General features: G+C 35.7%; 1 protein-coding gene across 2 annotated transcripts in view; it reads right to left on the bottom strand.

Moving 5' to 3' along the window:
- Positions 1 to 16,037, bottom strand: part of LOC142074827 (tyrosine-protein kinase Fer-like) — a 285,525-nt gene that overhangs the window by 169,879 nt on the left and 99,609 nt on the right. For both annotated transcript variants that reach the window (XM_075135710.1, XM_075135709.1), the window contains exons 4-8: positions 14,387 to 14,570; positions 11,629 to 11,766; positions 10,086 to 10,205; positions 5,326 to 5,448; positions 130 to 319 (exon numbers count right to left, since the gene is read on the bottom strand). In XM_075135710.1, the coding sequence (XP_074991811.1) occupies positions 130 to 319; positions 5,326 to 5,448; positions 10,086 to 10,205; positions 11,629 to 11,766; positions 14,387 to 14,570 (755 nt within the window). The remainder of the gene's footprint in view (positions 1 to 129; positions 320 to 5,325; positions 5,449 to 10,085; positions 10,206 to 11,628; positions 11,767 to 14,386; positions 14,571 to 16,037) is intronic.

Below are 16,037 nucleotides of genomic sequence, written 5' to 3'. Positions count from 1 at the left end.
GACCTCTAGGGTTTTGGAGGTGGGGTTATTGAGGATCTGAGGCCCGCTACACCCTGACTGGCCTCTGACCCCAGGACTAAAGTACAATAGCAAGGCTGCATGATATAGTTAAACAAATGCAAAGCTTACCATAGAAGTGACTGATCTGGCATCTTCTTCATAGTTCACTACAGGTGGTGGCTCTTTCCCATCATTTTCTTGAACCTTTTGTTCCAGTAGTTCTTTCTGGGCTACAAATTTTGCCTCAGAGCATCTTAATTGCTGAACTGTTTGCTTGAGTTCTTCCAGTGCATGCTTTTGGCTCAGCAAGAGTACAATACTGCAGAGAAAAATAACAAACAATTTTAAAACACATGATTTAAAATACATATTTTGCTTCATGAAAGCTACATAGAATAAAGCATTTTCAGTACTGGAATTTGTTTTTCTTTTTTCACTTTATCCATCCATGTAATGAAGGAAATTATTAACCTTTTATAAGTAAGTGTGAGAAGTCCTCAGAATTATTTGTTCAAAGGCATAAACACATGAAGCAAATATTAGAAAATTCTCAAAGCTACAAGATAATGAAAGCAGACACCTACTTAGCTATTCCAAAAAGAAAAATCATGTTGTAGTAAATATAGAAGGAATTATTATTTTCATCCACTTCAGTTGAATTTACAACCGTTAGGGTTCCCTGTCCTTTTGGGAAGAAATACACTTTTAGATTATGATTTTCAGTGATGAGGAATCCACTGCAATCCACATAGCTGTTATAATAATTATCTTCACTATTAAACTCACCTTATATCCAGTATAAATTGGTCTGGCTCCATGTTAGAGATACCTGTTGTCTCCATCTTCTGGACTGAAAGGTCCTCTACTGCATAAGTATTTCTGGACTGCAGTCAGAACACTCTTTAACATTCTTTTTTTTAAGTTAAACAAATTGAACTCCATAAGGGGCTAAAAGAAGTTCTTTCTCATCTTCTACATGCTTTTATGGCTTTTCGCTGACCCCCCCCCCCCATTTTTCAACATCTATCAGAACTGGACCCTGTATTCTATTAGCAGTCTCACCTATACCACAGTCTTCTGATATAGTATTTCACCATTTATAGATTTAGAGATTGCAAGAGCATTTTCAAATTTCTCCCATTAACTCCAACACCTTCCCAAAGACCGACCAACAGCCACTCTCAACCCCTATAAGCTTTCTTTTTTGCGTGTATAAGTTTACATTTGGAAAAAGACAATTAGCCAAGCACAATACATAAAGCAATGTGAATTTACTAGTGTCTCATCTCAATGTTTTAGATAGATAGATAGTTTTCTTCCAGGTCACTGATTTAAACAAAAAAAAAGTTCAGTAATTCAGAGTAAGAAGATTTAGTTACAGTTATATTTCATGTCCACTAGCCAGTTTTTAGTCTATTTATTGATTCTTCTTTCTTTGAGAGAGACTTCATACCTACATTCTTACACTGACAAACTTCAAACTGTTACCCTATAAATAGCGCCTTGTAGAAGACCTGAGATTTTCCTTTCTAAAACAACAGTTGTAGCACAGCCTACTGAAGGCTCTATCAGCTTTAAATGCTTCAGGGACATGATAGTGCTTAAAACAGATCGGGGGGGGGGATGACCCACAACCCTGCAAGTGGCCTCACAGCAGACAGCCATGTAAAAAGACTGTACCAATATCTCCTATGCTGCAATCAAGATTTCCACCTTTGTTGCATGCAAATAGAGAGCCATTTGAAGAGATTCTGCACAGAGGGGGGAAATAAAACCAACCCCCAAAAAAACCCAAAAGCTCCAGAGTGCTCAGTCCTCCCAAAAATGAATAAAGTTAAATCTGGGGGACTTTCAGAAGGATCTAGACCTGTGTCAATAAAAGGAAAGAGTCCTCCTTACACTGAGAGTATCAAGTATAAATTCAGTCCTAGAAGCATGAACCTTCAAGAATAAGGAAATACTGAAAAACTAACTTCTTCACTAAGAAAGAACAGAGATTAATTAAATTAAGATGGCCGTAAGACAGACTTTCACATAAAGATATAGAAGAACACCCACATTCAACTCCAAGAGATATTCCAAAACAGACATAATCAAGCAGTAGTGAAGGACAAGCAGATTACTTAGAGCATATACAAGTACCTAGAGGACACTTTCATATTACCCCCAAGAACTGCCAAAACCAAAGATGGACAGAAGCTGTCTAACACAGAGAACCATCCACCATCCATGGTGCAATACAGACAACCTTAAAAGCACTCAACTGGAACCCAGAGACATGTAATCTAGAAAGAGGTGCAGAGTTCTCACGGTCTGAAAGGACAGATGAAGCAGGTTGAGGGACCAGAACTACCAAGAATGAGGACAGTGTAGAGAAAAATCATAGTATTCTTTCACTCTACACCTTGTGAATAACCACAAGGTTATTTGAAGGTTATTTGAAGACAAACCCTCCTGCCAGCTCTCCAATTCTTAGGGGAAAAAAAAGAAATTTAGAAGTTATCCCTGACAACAACCCACTCCTGAGCAGAAATTAAAGTATTTCTCCTTTGTCCTAGCAACAAACAAATCTGGCTCATGTAATTCCTCTCTCACGAATGATGTTGGTTGTTGTACTCATGAACGAGATTCACGCAGCTCTGCTGACACTGCCCACAAGAGAGCTGGAAAATCCAGAAAAGACAATTCAAATATCAACCTCATCAACAATTCCACACATCCACAGCTTCAGTCCTCTCCAACAAAGCAGGGGAGACCTGATTCAACCTTGTTTGTTGATGCAGCAAGAAGTTGCTCTGTCATAACCTGTACATGTAAACACTGAACATGAAATAGATATATTCTGAATGCACTACAGGCCAAACATCATGGATATCAAGAGATTGTTTCTTCACAAAGTGATCCTGAGCCAGATGATTATTCCAAAATAATAAGGGAACACACTGTCATAAAATCCTTGTTGGCAGGAAAAGATAAAAAGTCATATCCCTAAATATGTGCATTGTACTAAGTCACAAAAAAAAATTCTGATAATCAGCAGAATGAACATTCATGGGGAAAGGATCAGTACGATGTATGAAGACACAATTGGAGGTCCTGGAAGTGAAGTTTGACATGAGACTGCAGAAGTTTAAAAGTATCACACAAAGAAGTGAACGATCTCCACTCAAGATAATGTTCTATCGTCTGGTCTTCATTATGAGAGAGAAAAAAGAAAGAAGATCTCCCTGTGAAAATGATGGCCTTCCACTATCAGCAAGGCTTTGGTGAATACACAACATCAGCTAAAATGAAAACATCCCAAACTCTGAATGGTTACAGCTCATCATGATCCAGACATAATAAGACGTATCCTGCATGTTAAAAGACATGAACTGTTCTCTTTCCCAAACTGTGGCAAGATGTGCACCAGGCCATCCGCTGAAAAGTATCTGAAACACTAAATATTTTCAGTTTGCCAAAATCACATGTAGAATGTTCCCTGTTCCATCTATGCATGGAGAAGTAGCCCCTATAAAATTCTTTAGCTGTGGCTTCCATCAATGCAAACTTTATGGTCCTTGTGGCTAACGAGCTATCAATCTCACAGAGTACGATCTTGTGTGAAGAGTCCTTGTGAGACCAGATCAGGGCAACAGATTGGAAAGTGGTATTGGGTTTATATGGCAAGGTTTTGGTAGCTGGGAGGCTGCAGGTGTGAGCTCTGTGAGAAGACCAACATGAGGCACCAAAAACCGCTGTGGTGGGTTGACCCCATCCGTCAGTCAAACACCCACCCTGCCTCTCGCCCACTCTACTCTCCTACGGGATGAGGAGAAAATAGAAGGAAGGTGAGAAGAGGCAAGCTTTCATTCATCGCTCAACTGCCCTTGCCTTTGACCTTGCTTTGCAGTGCTGAGGCTGGTGCTATATCATGTGACAGCAGTCAAGAATATGCAACAGTTGATTGAGACCTTCTAGGGACCATAAGTACTTGTATAAGAAGAGCTAAACAATCAAAAACATCCTGGTTATTCTTCAGTGCAGTTAAAAATGAAATGGGGTCTGTTGGTGGAAGACATAACCAATGCCAAAACAGAATGGGTGATTTCAGGGAAGCTTATGTCTTACACCTAGAAATCTAAGCCAGATCCCATGCTTTTTAAAAGACCCACAGATACAGATGGAGTCTACACTGAGATCATCTCCTCAACAATACAAACATCTGCTACAGGATCAAAGGAGCCTACCTACAGCAGGAAAGGCAGGGATAGAAAACCACTTTCAGAGAGATATAATGGACAACAAGACAATATTGAAGAAACATTCCTAAGGAAAAAGCAGCATGAGGGAGAAACAAAGTCATAATGCTTAAAGAACCCACAAAACTCATATATTTCAAAGTGTTTATCCTTTAAGCTATATGCAGCAAAGAAGGTAGGTCAAGAATTGAAAAATGGGAAAATATACATACTGTGAGTATATGTGTAGACTATCAAAGAAAGAACAGGAAATCATCAAATCAGAACAATTACACATATATATAAAGTTTCATATATGAATAAAATACTACTCAATGTATCAAGTTACAAGATGCCTTCAACAAAGAGCTTAGCAGTCTTTTTCAATGAAGACAGAATTATCTGAGGACTTGCATTCCACTTCACTGGTATTGCAAACCAATATTTATGACCAAGTGAGTAAGATTCCAACTGATCACAACACTACAGACAGAAGTTGGAAAAACAACACTACAGACAGAAGTTATTTATCTGTTGTTATAACTACAGTTTAGACTGTGATGTGAAACTTAATCAGAGTTAGAAAAAAGACCAATAATCTTGATCAAAAATGATTATTTATAATGAATGTGGCACTGTAAAACACCAATTAATCCCTCACCTTCATTATTTACTATTCAGTATTATGGGGTATTGGTTCTACATTATTGCATAAGAAATTTTACATATCTTGCATATGGCTCTGAAAAGTCTTTCGTAAAATCATACCTATACAATGAAATGTCAGAGAGACAATCTGAATTGACTCCTTTTGTTCCATCAAGCTGAATTTACACTGCTAAGGTCCAGTCGTTGAGCCATCCCAACAGTATGACAATTAAACTAAATTAAAGGAGCTGCTCAGTTCTCTAATTAATTAGGATCTGGAGTGGGGAAGGTTTATTTAAGACATGGGAAACTAACTTTTTGTTGTCATTGATAATAATCATTTCTCACTAAAGCAAAACAATGTAAGTGCAGGTTATTTCATATTTAAGTCTTAGGAACTGCATTATAGACAAATTTATTTCAAATTATTATGTTTTGATATTTTAGTTATACTTACTCTGATGTTTTTTCACAAGTCTTAGAGGACTCTTCTAATTTTTTCTCTAGTTCCAACACAAGTTTCTCTTTGCTCAAAAGTGACTGCTGTGTCTGAACCAATTCTTCTATTATTGTTTTTAACCTGTAATACATACATTTCAGAGATCTATGGTATGCATACACAAACTGAACATATTTGGAAACATTTAAATTTTTTTCCTAAAGATGAAAAGGAGCATTAGTCTTCAAAATATGTTATTTGCTGGTCATTGGCCTTTTTTGTGGCTGTACCTTTATATTATATTATTAACCTATGTTATTACAGAATCCGTACTAGATTGCGGATACATACAAAGTTACAGAATGATCTGCTGCTTGCATTCTCTAGAATGCATGATGCGTTATGTGGATTAATGCCTTCCTAATATATTGCTAATTCATGAGAAGTTATATGAAAAATAAAAGCCTTCAGACTGCTGAAGTACACATTAGATAAATATGTACAATCAGTAGTTGTGATGTATTCATCTCTAGAAATAATAAAACCAGAATCAGTAGGTTTTGCATTGCAAGTTAAAACAATACTTTTTAGTATAAGAGTGATCTGTATATTCTTCTCTATACGATTAACTTTTTTAAAGCCGCACAGTTTTTGGTAATGGTAAGTCCAAAATAAAGGTAAAATTTGTACAAGAATATTCAACATTAACTGAGAAACTGTTATTGCACATTAAAACCATTACTGACACTTTGCAATTATACTGGCAAACATTCCAATACCAAAAAAGTCAACAAATGTAAAATGAGAGTTTGCGATATAATTCTCAGTCAACTCTACACAAAGCAGATAAAAGGCTCGCATATAAAAAAATATACTTTGACTTCAAGCAATTGCTAAGCTGGGAGAATAATATAAAAAATATCCTTTCCTTCTTGGCATTCATCTATCCATCTTCAAGTATCTTACTCTGTTTCCCCTGTATTTTCAAGCACAATTTCAATAAAAAGGTATTATAGAAAAGAGTGGAACAAAGGCAGAATACATATAGTACTTGATACTGCACAGATTGATTGCCCAAAACTGTTCCAGTTTGGGGAGTGTCAGAGGAGGTTTATTCTGTTATGCTTTTCAGAATATCTCAATATTAATCTATGATAGTCATCAATATTTATTGGGAGACACCACATCTCTCATTACTTACAAAAGTTCCCTAATAAACACTGACTTTTAACTACCTCTCTCTGTCAAATCTTATTTATTCATAAATATAAACTTACTTGAAAATGTAAAACTGAGCCAGTTTTCTCATCACTTATCCTTAGAATATATTTTATTAAAACCTTCAGTAATGCATGTAAAGTTGTCATTCTTCTCATATACTCAAAAAAATGACTGATTTGTCAAAAAATTATTGATTTTGGATTAACATATATCTTCTAATCCATTCAATGTCTGGGAAATTAACCCAGTATATGTATTGGATTTATTATATTTGCTAGATACTGAAGGTAGTTTTCCTCTGCAGAAACATAACGATGTAGTATTTTGAAGATCCAAGCCCATGATCTCAACTCTAAAGATCAACAATCAAATTCCTATTGTTTCAGAACATACAGAATGGATCTTTAAAAAGCCATCATCTATCAATAAAGGATGTAATACACTGACCTTACTTGAGAATATCTAGTCAATGCACAATAAGTTGATGCAAGCATGTTATATTTTTTCTAGTAGTTTTAAAGCAAGACTATAGTAAAAGCTATCTAAAAAGCAGTTGAAAAGGTATATCAAGCAAAAGCAGTTAAAGAAAACTAAGCAGTCATAAGAGGAAGGGTTCTTGCTTGTATTAAAAACAATTACAAAAAGAAAAAAGAGGATAAGAATAAATAGTCAGTTTTTACAGTGCCAGGAGATAACTAGTAGAGGTCCACAAAAATCTGCACTGCTTAATATGTTCATAATAACTTAGATGAAACAACAATTTAAAAAGTGACAAAAAACACTGACAGTACAATGTTATTTGAGGTAGTAAAGGCAGGGGCTGAATGTGAATAATGCAAAAGGATTTTTCTGAATCTTATGAGAATCAGTAACTGGACTACCATTTAGAAGATTAATCTCAATGTGTATTAAAATAAACAAATATACAAGGGGGAAAACAATCCAAAACTTTATACAGTGAATGGCTCTAAGCTGACCGTTACCACTAAGAAATGAGATCTTGGGGTTACAACAGACTATTCCATGAAAACACTGGCTTGATACTCAACAGTGGTCAGAAAAATCAAACAGAAAGATTCTCTAGGATTTGTTAAAAATTAAGCAGAACAAGAACATAGGAAACCTCAATATGCCTCTCTGTAATCTATGCATCTGGATTACCTGTGCAATTCTGGTCATTTATCTCAAAAACAATACAGTAACCTTGAAAACATTCAAAGAAAGATAACAAGCTTAATAAAAGATAAAAAGTTTTGGGAAAGGAAGGACTAAAGCTAAAGACTGCTTTGAAAAAAAAAGATGACAGAGCAGGAGTATGATAAAAGTTTACAATATCATGAATGGGGTGGAAAGGAGTACATTGTTCCTATTGTCTTCCAAAACAAGAGCTTAGAGTGATAAAATGAAACTAGGAAGTAACAGGTCCACATAATGTTAAGTTAATCTTTGGAATTCCTTGACCTAAGATACTGTGGACAATAGATTCTTACACATATTGAAACTGACTGGACAAATTCATGAAAGAAAAATACATCTAAGGCTATTACAAACAAATATTACTTCTGGCTCAAAAAAATTCTAATCTGCAAATTATGTGAGGCTGAGAGAACATTCTGGGGAATGCACACACATCCTGTTCTTGTTCTCCTCTCTAGACTTTCCTTTTGGGCTAATGTCAGAGAGAAGAAAATTGTCTAGGTCAATCTTTAGTCTGACCTAATACAGACTCATTTGCTCAGAGGCCCTAATATAATCCATACCAGAAAGTGGACATACAGCAACACTTCAAAGAGCTATTTGATTCCTGTTCCAAAAATAAAATCACACCATAAAATTTCTCTCTCAAATGTATCAAAGAATTTAAAGTTCATGAATATAAGCTTTGTAACAGGACACACTGGAAGTTGTATTAAAAAATTATATTTATGCAAATATGAAGATACTTATTTACAAACACAAGTTTCATCAAAATCATTTGCTAAAAAAGCAGCGTTTAAGCTGTTTTGCTTAGACATGCTGATGGCTTATTTCTAAACACTGGGATATGGGAGACAAGCCAAACAAGAAGTTATTTCTATTTTTGAGCTGTGGAAGGTAGAATCTTATAAAAATTGTAAGACCTTTCAAAAGGGAGATTTAGTATATATTTTTTCCTTGTAACTGTGCTGAAGTACAGCTAGCTTTACAACATATACATAGTTTGTGCAGGAATAATCTCAATTTAGTAATGATGCAGAATATATTATAAACAGAAAAATGTTTAAAGAGGAGGGAGGGGCTTTATTCATTAATGGGCCTTTTCATAAGAAAGATGAAGCTGTTTAGGAACTGAGGAGGAGTCTGACAAAGAAAGCTGAGACATTATATAGAAGAGGTTATTTCAATACCTATTTAAGAATAAATTTATGAAAAATAATTAGATTGCACAAGAAAAACAGAGGACAACTAATGACCTTGAAAAAGAATAAACAAAACCCAGAGAATCTCAGTAGTGTTGAGGAAACATAGGGCTTAGAATAATTTACAGAAGACACACTGTAATGTATTTACATTTGAAATGTCTCACTTCTATACATTCTCACTATTATTTTGGTTTTAATAAAAATCTGCATGAAACAAAGGTCATAGTTTGATTAAGCAGACAAATTAAAAAAAAATACACTGATTTCTTATTTGGATCAGTTATACATTGTAAAGAAAAACCTCAAATAAGTCAGAGTGAAATATATTACAGACAAAAAACATCATGTACCAATGAATTATTGAATTTACCATTTTATATTGCTTATAATCAATAAAAAAAAATATACAATTAATTTTTGCAATCTCAGAAGTGACTGCATCAGAACATTTTATGGCAAAAGATGAGATTGACAAGATAATAACCTCTGCAGGAGATTTGTTCCCCAGTAACAACTGATTAAAGTTGGGGAAATTAATAAAAAGATAAAACTACACAATAGATTAACAAAATATGTAGAGAGGTAGTTTATCACCCTGAATAGCTAAAAGTTCCATGAAATGTAATACAACAGCTACATCTATGTTAGTAAATTAATACATATTAAAGGTTATAACAGTGAGTAAGAATTTTCTTTGGAAAACAAAAGCAGAATACCTACAAAACAGGTAAAACAAATGTATTTATGAACTTTTCCTGGTTGGCAATTTACATCACTGACTACATCACTATACTCAGTGGCTTCATAGACAGATTTCAGTATTTTCCTAGAATACTGAATGTGGAAGCACCTTTGAGAAAATTATTAAGTTCCCGAGGAGAATTCATGATGGATTTGGGGCACTATAAAAATTAACTGGGGAGGAGAAGAGACTAGATCGAAAGTTCAGTCAAGTGCTGCTTTTTTGGGTTGGGGGGGAGTATTTTGTGCAAAGGAACAATAAAAAGTGCAATGGGCAAGAGTCTATAGCTTAAAAATATTATTTCAGAAACTGGACCTTAAAAGTCAGGACACAGCTATGCAATGAGCTGATTGAGCCTAGACATCATGTATGAAAGAATTTCTAAAGGATTAAAGTTTTTAAAGAAAACTTACGTGACTTGTAAACTTTCTGCTGTTAGATTATTCCACATGATCTCATTAGCTTGAAGGTTTTCATTTTCTTCTAGTAAAGACATATCAAACTCTATTGCTTGTTCAACAACTTCTGATGACCTAATTTAGCAAATAAAAGTTATATTTGCAAAATTAACAAGTATCTTTAAGTAGATCGTAAAGAAAATTGTTTTGGTTTGAATTATTAATAACTAGAATATAGTTAAAATTACATATGAAATAAAAGTAAAAACAATAGTATATATATTCTTTTTCCTTTAAATAAAGGACACAGTCTTAAAAACATACCAGAGAACAAAATAGAATATAATTCTTTGAATTAAGATCACAACATAATCAAGGTTTTCAGGGGGTATCTATTTGCATGGATCCACTCTTAGCTGACCCAGCTATAAATCTGCACATGACAATTATCAATTTGCACATTAATAAAAAAGCATAATGCAAGAAGTCTTAGGACTATCCACTTATGTACCAATATGTAATATCAGTTCAATAAACAGCAAATAAAGTTTATTTTTTGAATTAAAAACTTTCTTGCATTACCTGCATATTTTGTTGTTTCAGGCACTACTTACTCTGCAATAACTGCAGTGTATACAGGGGTACCTAGAGTTCACTTTAAACTATCTATCTAGAATATGGGCAATGAGAGAAATATAGCAGAGAAACTTAACTTAGCCCAGGATGCAAAATGCATCCAAATACACACTAAATTAGCTCACGCTGAATCTGGGTTGTCATGTGTCCAAAGAAGAGCAATGAAGCTGGTGAAGGGTCTAGAGAACAAGTCCTATGAGGAGAGGCTGAGGGAACTGGGGTTGTTTAGTCTAGAGGAAAGGAGGCTCAGGGGAGACCTTATGGCTCTCTACAACTATCTGAAAGGAGGTTGTAGTGAGGTGGGTGTTGGTCTCTTCTCCCAAGTAACAAGTGACAGGACAAGAGGAAATGGCCTCAAGTTGCACCAAGGGAGGTTTAGATTGGATATCAGGAAAAATTTCTTCACTGAAAGGGTTGTCAGGCACTGGAACAGGCTGCCCAGGGAAGTGGTTGAGTCACCATCCCTGGAGGTATTTAAAAGACATGTAGATATGGTGCTTAGGGACATGGTTTAGTGGTGGACTTGGCAGTGTTAGGTTAACGATTGGACTCGATGATCTTAAAGGTCTTTTCCAACCTAAATGATTCTATGATTCTATGATTCTATGTATAGTCTGCTGCCAGTACCAAAGTTATGGCTCTTCACATGTGATAATAGTAATTGGAATTCTGTTTTTCTAGAGACAGCCAAAGAGATGGATGGTTGAAGAAACAGTCAGGTTAAAAACCTGACATTCAGAGAACTTTCTGCACATGCAAGTGGAACAGCTTTTTAAATTAGGATAATGCTTTACAAATAACAATTTAAAAGGAACCAAACAGAAACAAATACAACTCTGATCACTTTAGCGGTGTTGTAGTTTAATACAAGTTTTTCCTCGAGAAGAAACATGAACATGTACACCAAGATGAAAACTTATACCTATGAGTATCTATGAAGTCATTATATTCAGAGTTAGGGTCTATCTGTTCAATGGAGGTCTGGATCTCTTTATGGACATTCGCAATCTCTTCTGTTACAAGACTGGTGATCTGGCTATATTCATCCAAGATTCCTTTTCTAGAGAGAAAAAAAAAACACTATAGTGTATAACATGGCACTGAAGGCATAGATGGCATTGACGATGCTTCAAACTTTCAATTTTCTGTTACCACACACTCTTGTTTCAACTGGCTAAAAAGGGAGAAAGAAAAAAAAAAGACCATATATTACTCAAAGAAATAACAGATCAGTTGTGACCTCTTCTTTACAGATTGGCTGAGTCTCCAAGACCATGCTCCTTATACTAATTACAGTGCATCTACATGTAGTGTAGCTAAACTAAAGCTGTAGAGATTACAGGGAAAAGGAATGTATACAGCTCATTGATGACACCCTTCTGTATGACCTGAAAATTTATGCTAGTTATCATTTATACTGAAGCTTTTCATGTTCCCTTGACTGACAAAATAAGTATATTCTGACATACAGTAAAATGAGTCAAAAAATAGTCAGTGTGCATTTCCTTTAAGACCTGACTTTCTCCATTGCTTTAACTGTTCTCTTTCATATCTACACTTTATTATTTGGTCATTAGGGCAAAAATAAGCATAAATCACAAGTTCGCATATATTTACAAGAAGAAACAAAATCAAACAAAAAGTTAACATGAGAAAGTACGAGCCATCTAGCCTAATGACCTGCCCGCAACAGTGGGCAAAAGCAAGTGATTAGGGAATGGTAAAAGAAAAGAACAAGTGATATTTTACCACTACATTTAATAGCATCCAGTGATATTTCCCCAGAATACCTTCCTACTCTCTTTAAGTTTTAGCTTTCCATAAATAGCCCTTCATAATAATTTCCTATTTAATTTTTATTTTTTACAAACTTCTTGGCTTGCCAGGTTCTGAAGCATGGTGAGGTTTTTTTTTTAAATACTGATGAATTTTGACCAACCCAGAGGAACGTGTAGGAAAAAAAAGTATCAGCAGATTTTTCCTGGATAAGATCTCAAGTTATGTTTATTTTATAAAAAGCATTATTTGCTTGTATTTCTTCAGTACTTTTTCTAAGGAGAAAACAGACAAGAGAATTCATTAACGTCAACTACAGCAATGCCAGATCTAAGAGAAACAGAATCTATGTTAATTACTAAAAAAAAAATAATTAGTGATATTAATATACACTTCAAGTTTACCAAACTAAATGATTTGCAAAACCAAGATTATTAACAAAGTATATTTCACACAGATAGCCACACCAACCCCTACACTTGAAATCACCATCTCCTTTTGTAGAATTAAGCCCAAAGATATTAGACAGCAGTAATTTTCCAATAAATTCAGATCTCATTGAAAACATTTCTTTAGTGACAAGAATATTTTTACAGGTTTTTATTTCAAAGATGACAAAGAAAATTGGGTTCAATAGGTTCTTGTTCAATGATAAAACCCTTCAGCGAATATCATAATTCACAATTATGAAAAATCACATTAATTACAGCACACAAATTTAACTGAAGTCTCTTGCTGTGATTTTACATACAAAATTAAAAGGACTGTGCAGAGACTACTATAGAGGTCTATTTCATTTACATACCTGCACCAGAATCAAAGGGAGCAATGATACTTCATGAGGCAGTTAATATTGGCCGCATAATCTAAGCATATAAAGCATGAAACCCCCAACTCTCCTTCACTTCCTATGTGCTGAAGTCAAGATGAATGCAGACTTTGGAAAAGGTAAGAAAATGAGATATAGAAGAGTGCCTCCTATCTAAATGAACAATACTTACAAAAAGAGGCAACTACTTTTTCTTTTAGAGTAAAAGTGATTTACAAGAAATATTTTTTAATTGCAGTCCTCAGAATGTCTTAGAGAAAGACCAATGGAACAGTATCCCAAACCAACTCATATTCTTCAGGAAAGTCAAAGAGGCAACATGGTGGTTATAAATCAGAAAAGATAGCTTAGAGTCCTCATTGACAATTCTCTGAGATATCAGTTTACACATCTTCATCAGTGATGTGGAGAATGATCTTTCAGAAAAAGGTAATCGTATTTTTAAGGCTGGATTCCTTACAATGAAATTAGGTTTATATGATCCTGCTATTTGCACACACATGAGTAACCATGCATCTGTCTGGCCCTCCTCCCAAATGACTTTCAAGACTGTTGGCCATTTTAAACCAAATTGGTTCCCGGCAGAATTTCATAAAAATAAGGCTACTGGAGAGGCAACTAACTTAATAGAATAGAATAGAATAGAATAGAAAAGAATAGACTATTTCAGTTGGAAGGGACCTACAACGATCATCTAGTCCAACTGCCTGACCAATTCAGGGCTGACCAAGTTAAAGCATGTTAACTTGCCATAGTATTCCAGCTGAAGTAAAGGATAAAGCATGAGCTTAACTATAAACACTGCAGTTAATCTCTAAGATTTTAAAAGTTTTCTGAGAAGACAGTCTCTCATAAAAATGCTTAAGTAACCCCTTAAAACTACTATATGCATTTATTTGAATAGACTTCTCTATGCACAATTGTTGTCAATGGAAAGATGAAAACAGCTTTTTCATTACTCCTTGATATACAAATAATTGATGAAGGTTTATTATTTTCTAATAATACTATGAATTAATTAGGATATTACACAAAAAATGTGGAAATTAGAAATATATAAGAAAATACAGCTTACAGGGCTTTAATCATTTCTTCTTCCATCTTCTGTAGTGAATCAAGTAACAGAGGAAGTGTAGTGTCATAATATTGGTGCTGATGTAACTGTGCTCCTTTCAGTGCCAATACATATTGATTATGCAACATATGAAGTTTCATAGTGGCTTTATCACACCGATCTTTGGCTTTCTCAGTCTCCTTTCCTGAGAAGAAAGAAAAAAAGAAAATGCATATGGTGATTTTAAAGTATACAAACATCAATACTTGTGGTTGACATAAATCTAATAGATTTATGATGTTTGCACTTTGTTCCACAATAATACGTTTAAGCTATGTCTCTGAAGAAGCTAAAATTTGACAATTCGCAGGTCACTAGTAAGACCAAATGTCTTAATGTTCTTATTCAAGACTAAGAAAAAAATGCTGCATTTTCTTTGAGAAGAAATGTGAGAATACTTTATCTGAAAGCATATGAAAACCATCATCTGCATAAGTATAAAAATAATATAACTATGAAGAATGAAATAAAACCCACTGAAAGACATGACTATCACAAATGCTAATCTTTTATTTCTCTCAGAGTAAAAAAACATTTTTTATTGAGGAAAATAAGAAATGTCCTACTAGGTCAGACCCATGATCCATTTAGACCAGTACTCTGTCTCCAGTAGTGACAGCAGGAACTGCTTTTAGGGAAAGCATGTGTATTGGGTTTGCATGGCAAGGTTTTGGTAGCGGAGGGGCTGCAGGGGTGGCTTCTGTGAAAAGATACCAGGAGCTTTCCCTATGTCTGATAGAGCCAATGCCAGCCGGCTCCAAGAGGGACCTGCTGCGGACCAAGTCTAAGCCAATCAGTGACGGCGGTAGTGCCTCTGTGATAACATATTTAAGAAGGGAAAAAAACTGCTGCACAACAGCAGCCGGGAGAGGAGTGAGAATATCATAGAATCACAGAATCATTAAGGTTGGAAAAGACCTCTAAGATCATCGAGTCCAACCATCAACCCAAAAACACCATGCCCACTACACCATGTCCCTAAGGGCCTCATCTACACGTCTTTTAAATACTTCCAGGGATGGTGACTCAACCACTTCCCTGGGCAGCCTGTTCCAAGGCCTGACCACTCTTTCAGTAAAGAAATTTCTCCTAATGTCCAATCTAAACCTCCCTTGGCGCAACTTGAGGCCATTTCCTCTCATCCTATCGCTAGTTACTTGGCAGAAGAGACCGACCCCCACCTCGCTACAACCTCCTTTCAGGTAGTTGTAGAGCGCGATGAGGTCTCCCCTCAGCCTCCTCTTCTCCAGACTAAACAACCCCAGTTCCCTCAGCCGCTCCTCATAAGGCTTGTGCTCCAGGCCCAAGACAGGGACAACGAGCAGGATAAACCCCCCATAATCCAAGAGGAAGCAGTTAACGACCTGCTACGCCACCTGGACGCTCACAAGTCTATGGGGCCGGATGGGATCCACCCGAGGGTAATGAGGGAGCTGGTGGAGGAGCTTGCCAAGCCACTCTCCATCATTTATCAGCAGTCCTGGTTAACAGGGAAGGTCCCGGACGACTGGAGGCTTGCCAATGTGACGCCCATCTACAAGAAGGGCCGGAAGGAGGATCTGGGGAACTACAGGCCTGTCAGCCTGACCTCGGTGCCGGGGAAGATTATGGA

This window comes from Calonectris borealis, chromosome W (genome assembly GCF_964195595.1).
Source record: "Calonectris borealis chromosome W, bCalBor7.hap1.2, whole genome shotgun sequence".
In the NCBI taxonomy this organism is placed as follows: Eukaryota; Metazoa; Chordata; class Aves; order Procellariiformes; family Procellariidae; genus Calonectris; species Calonectris borealis.
Note: the sequence above shows the minus strand (reverse complement) of the source record. Positions and strands in the feature narration are given on the sequence as shown.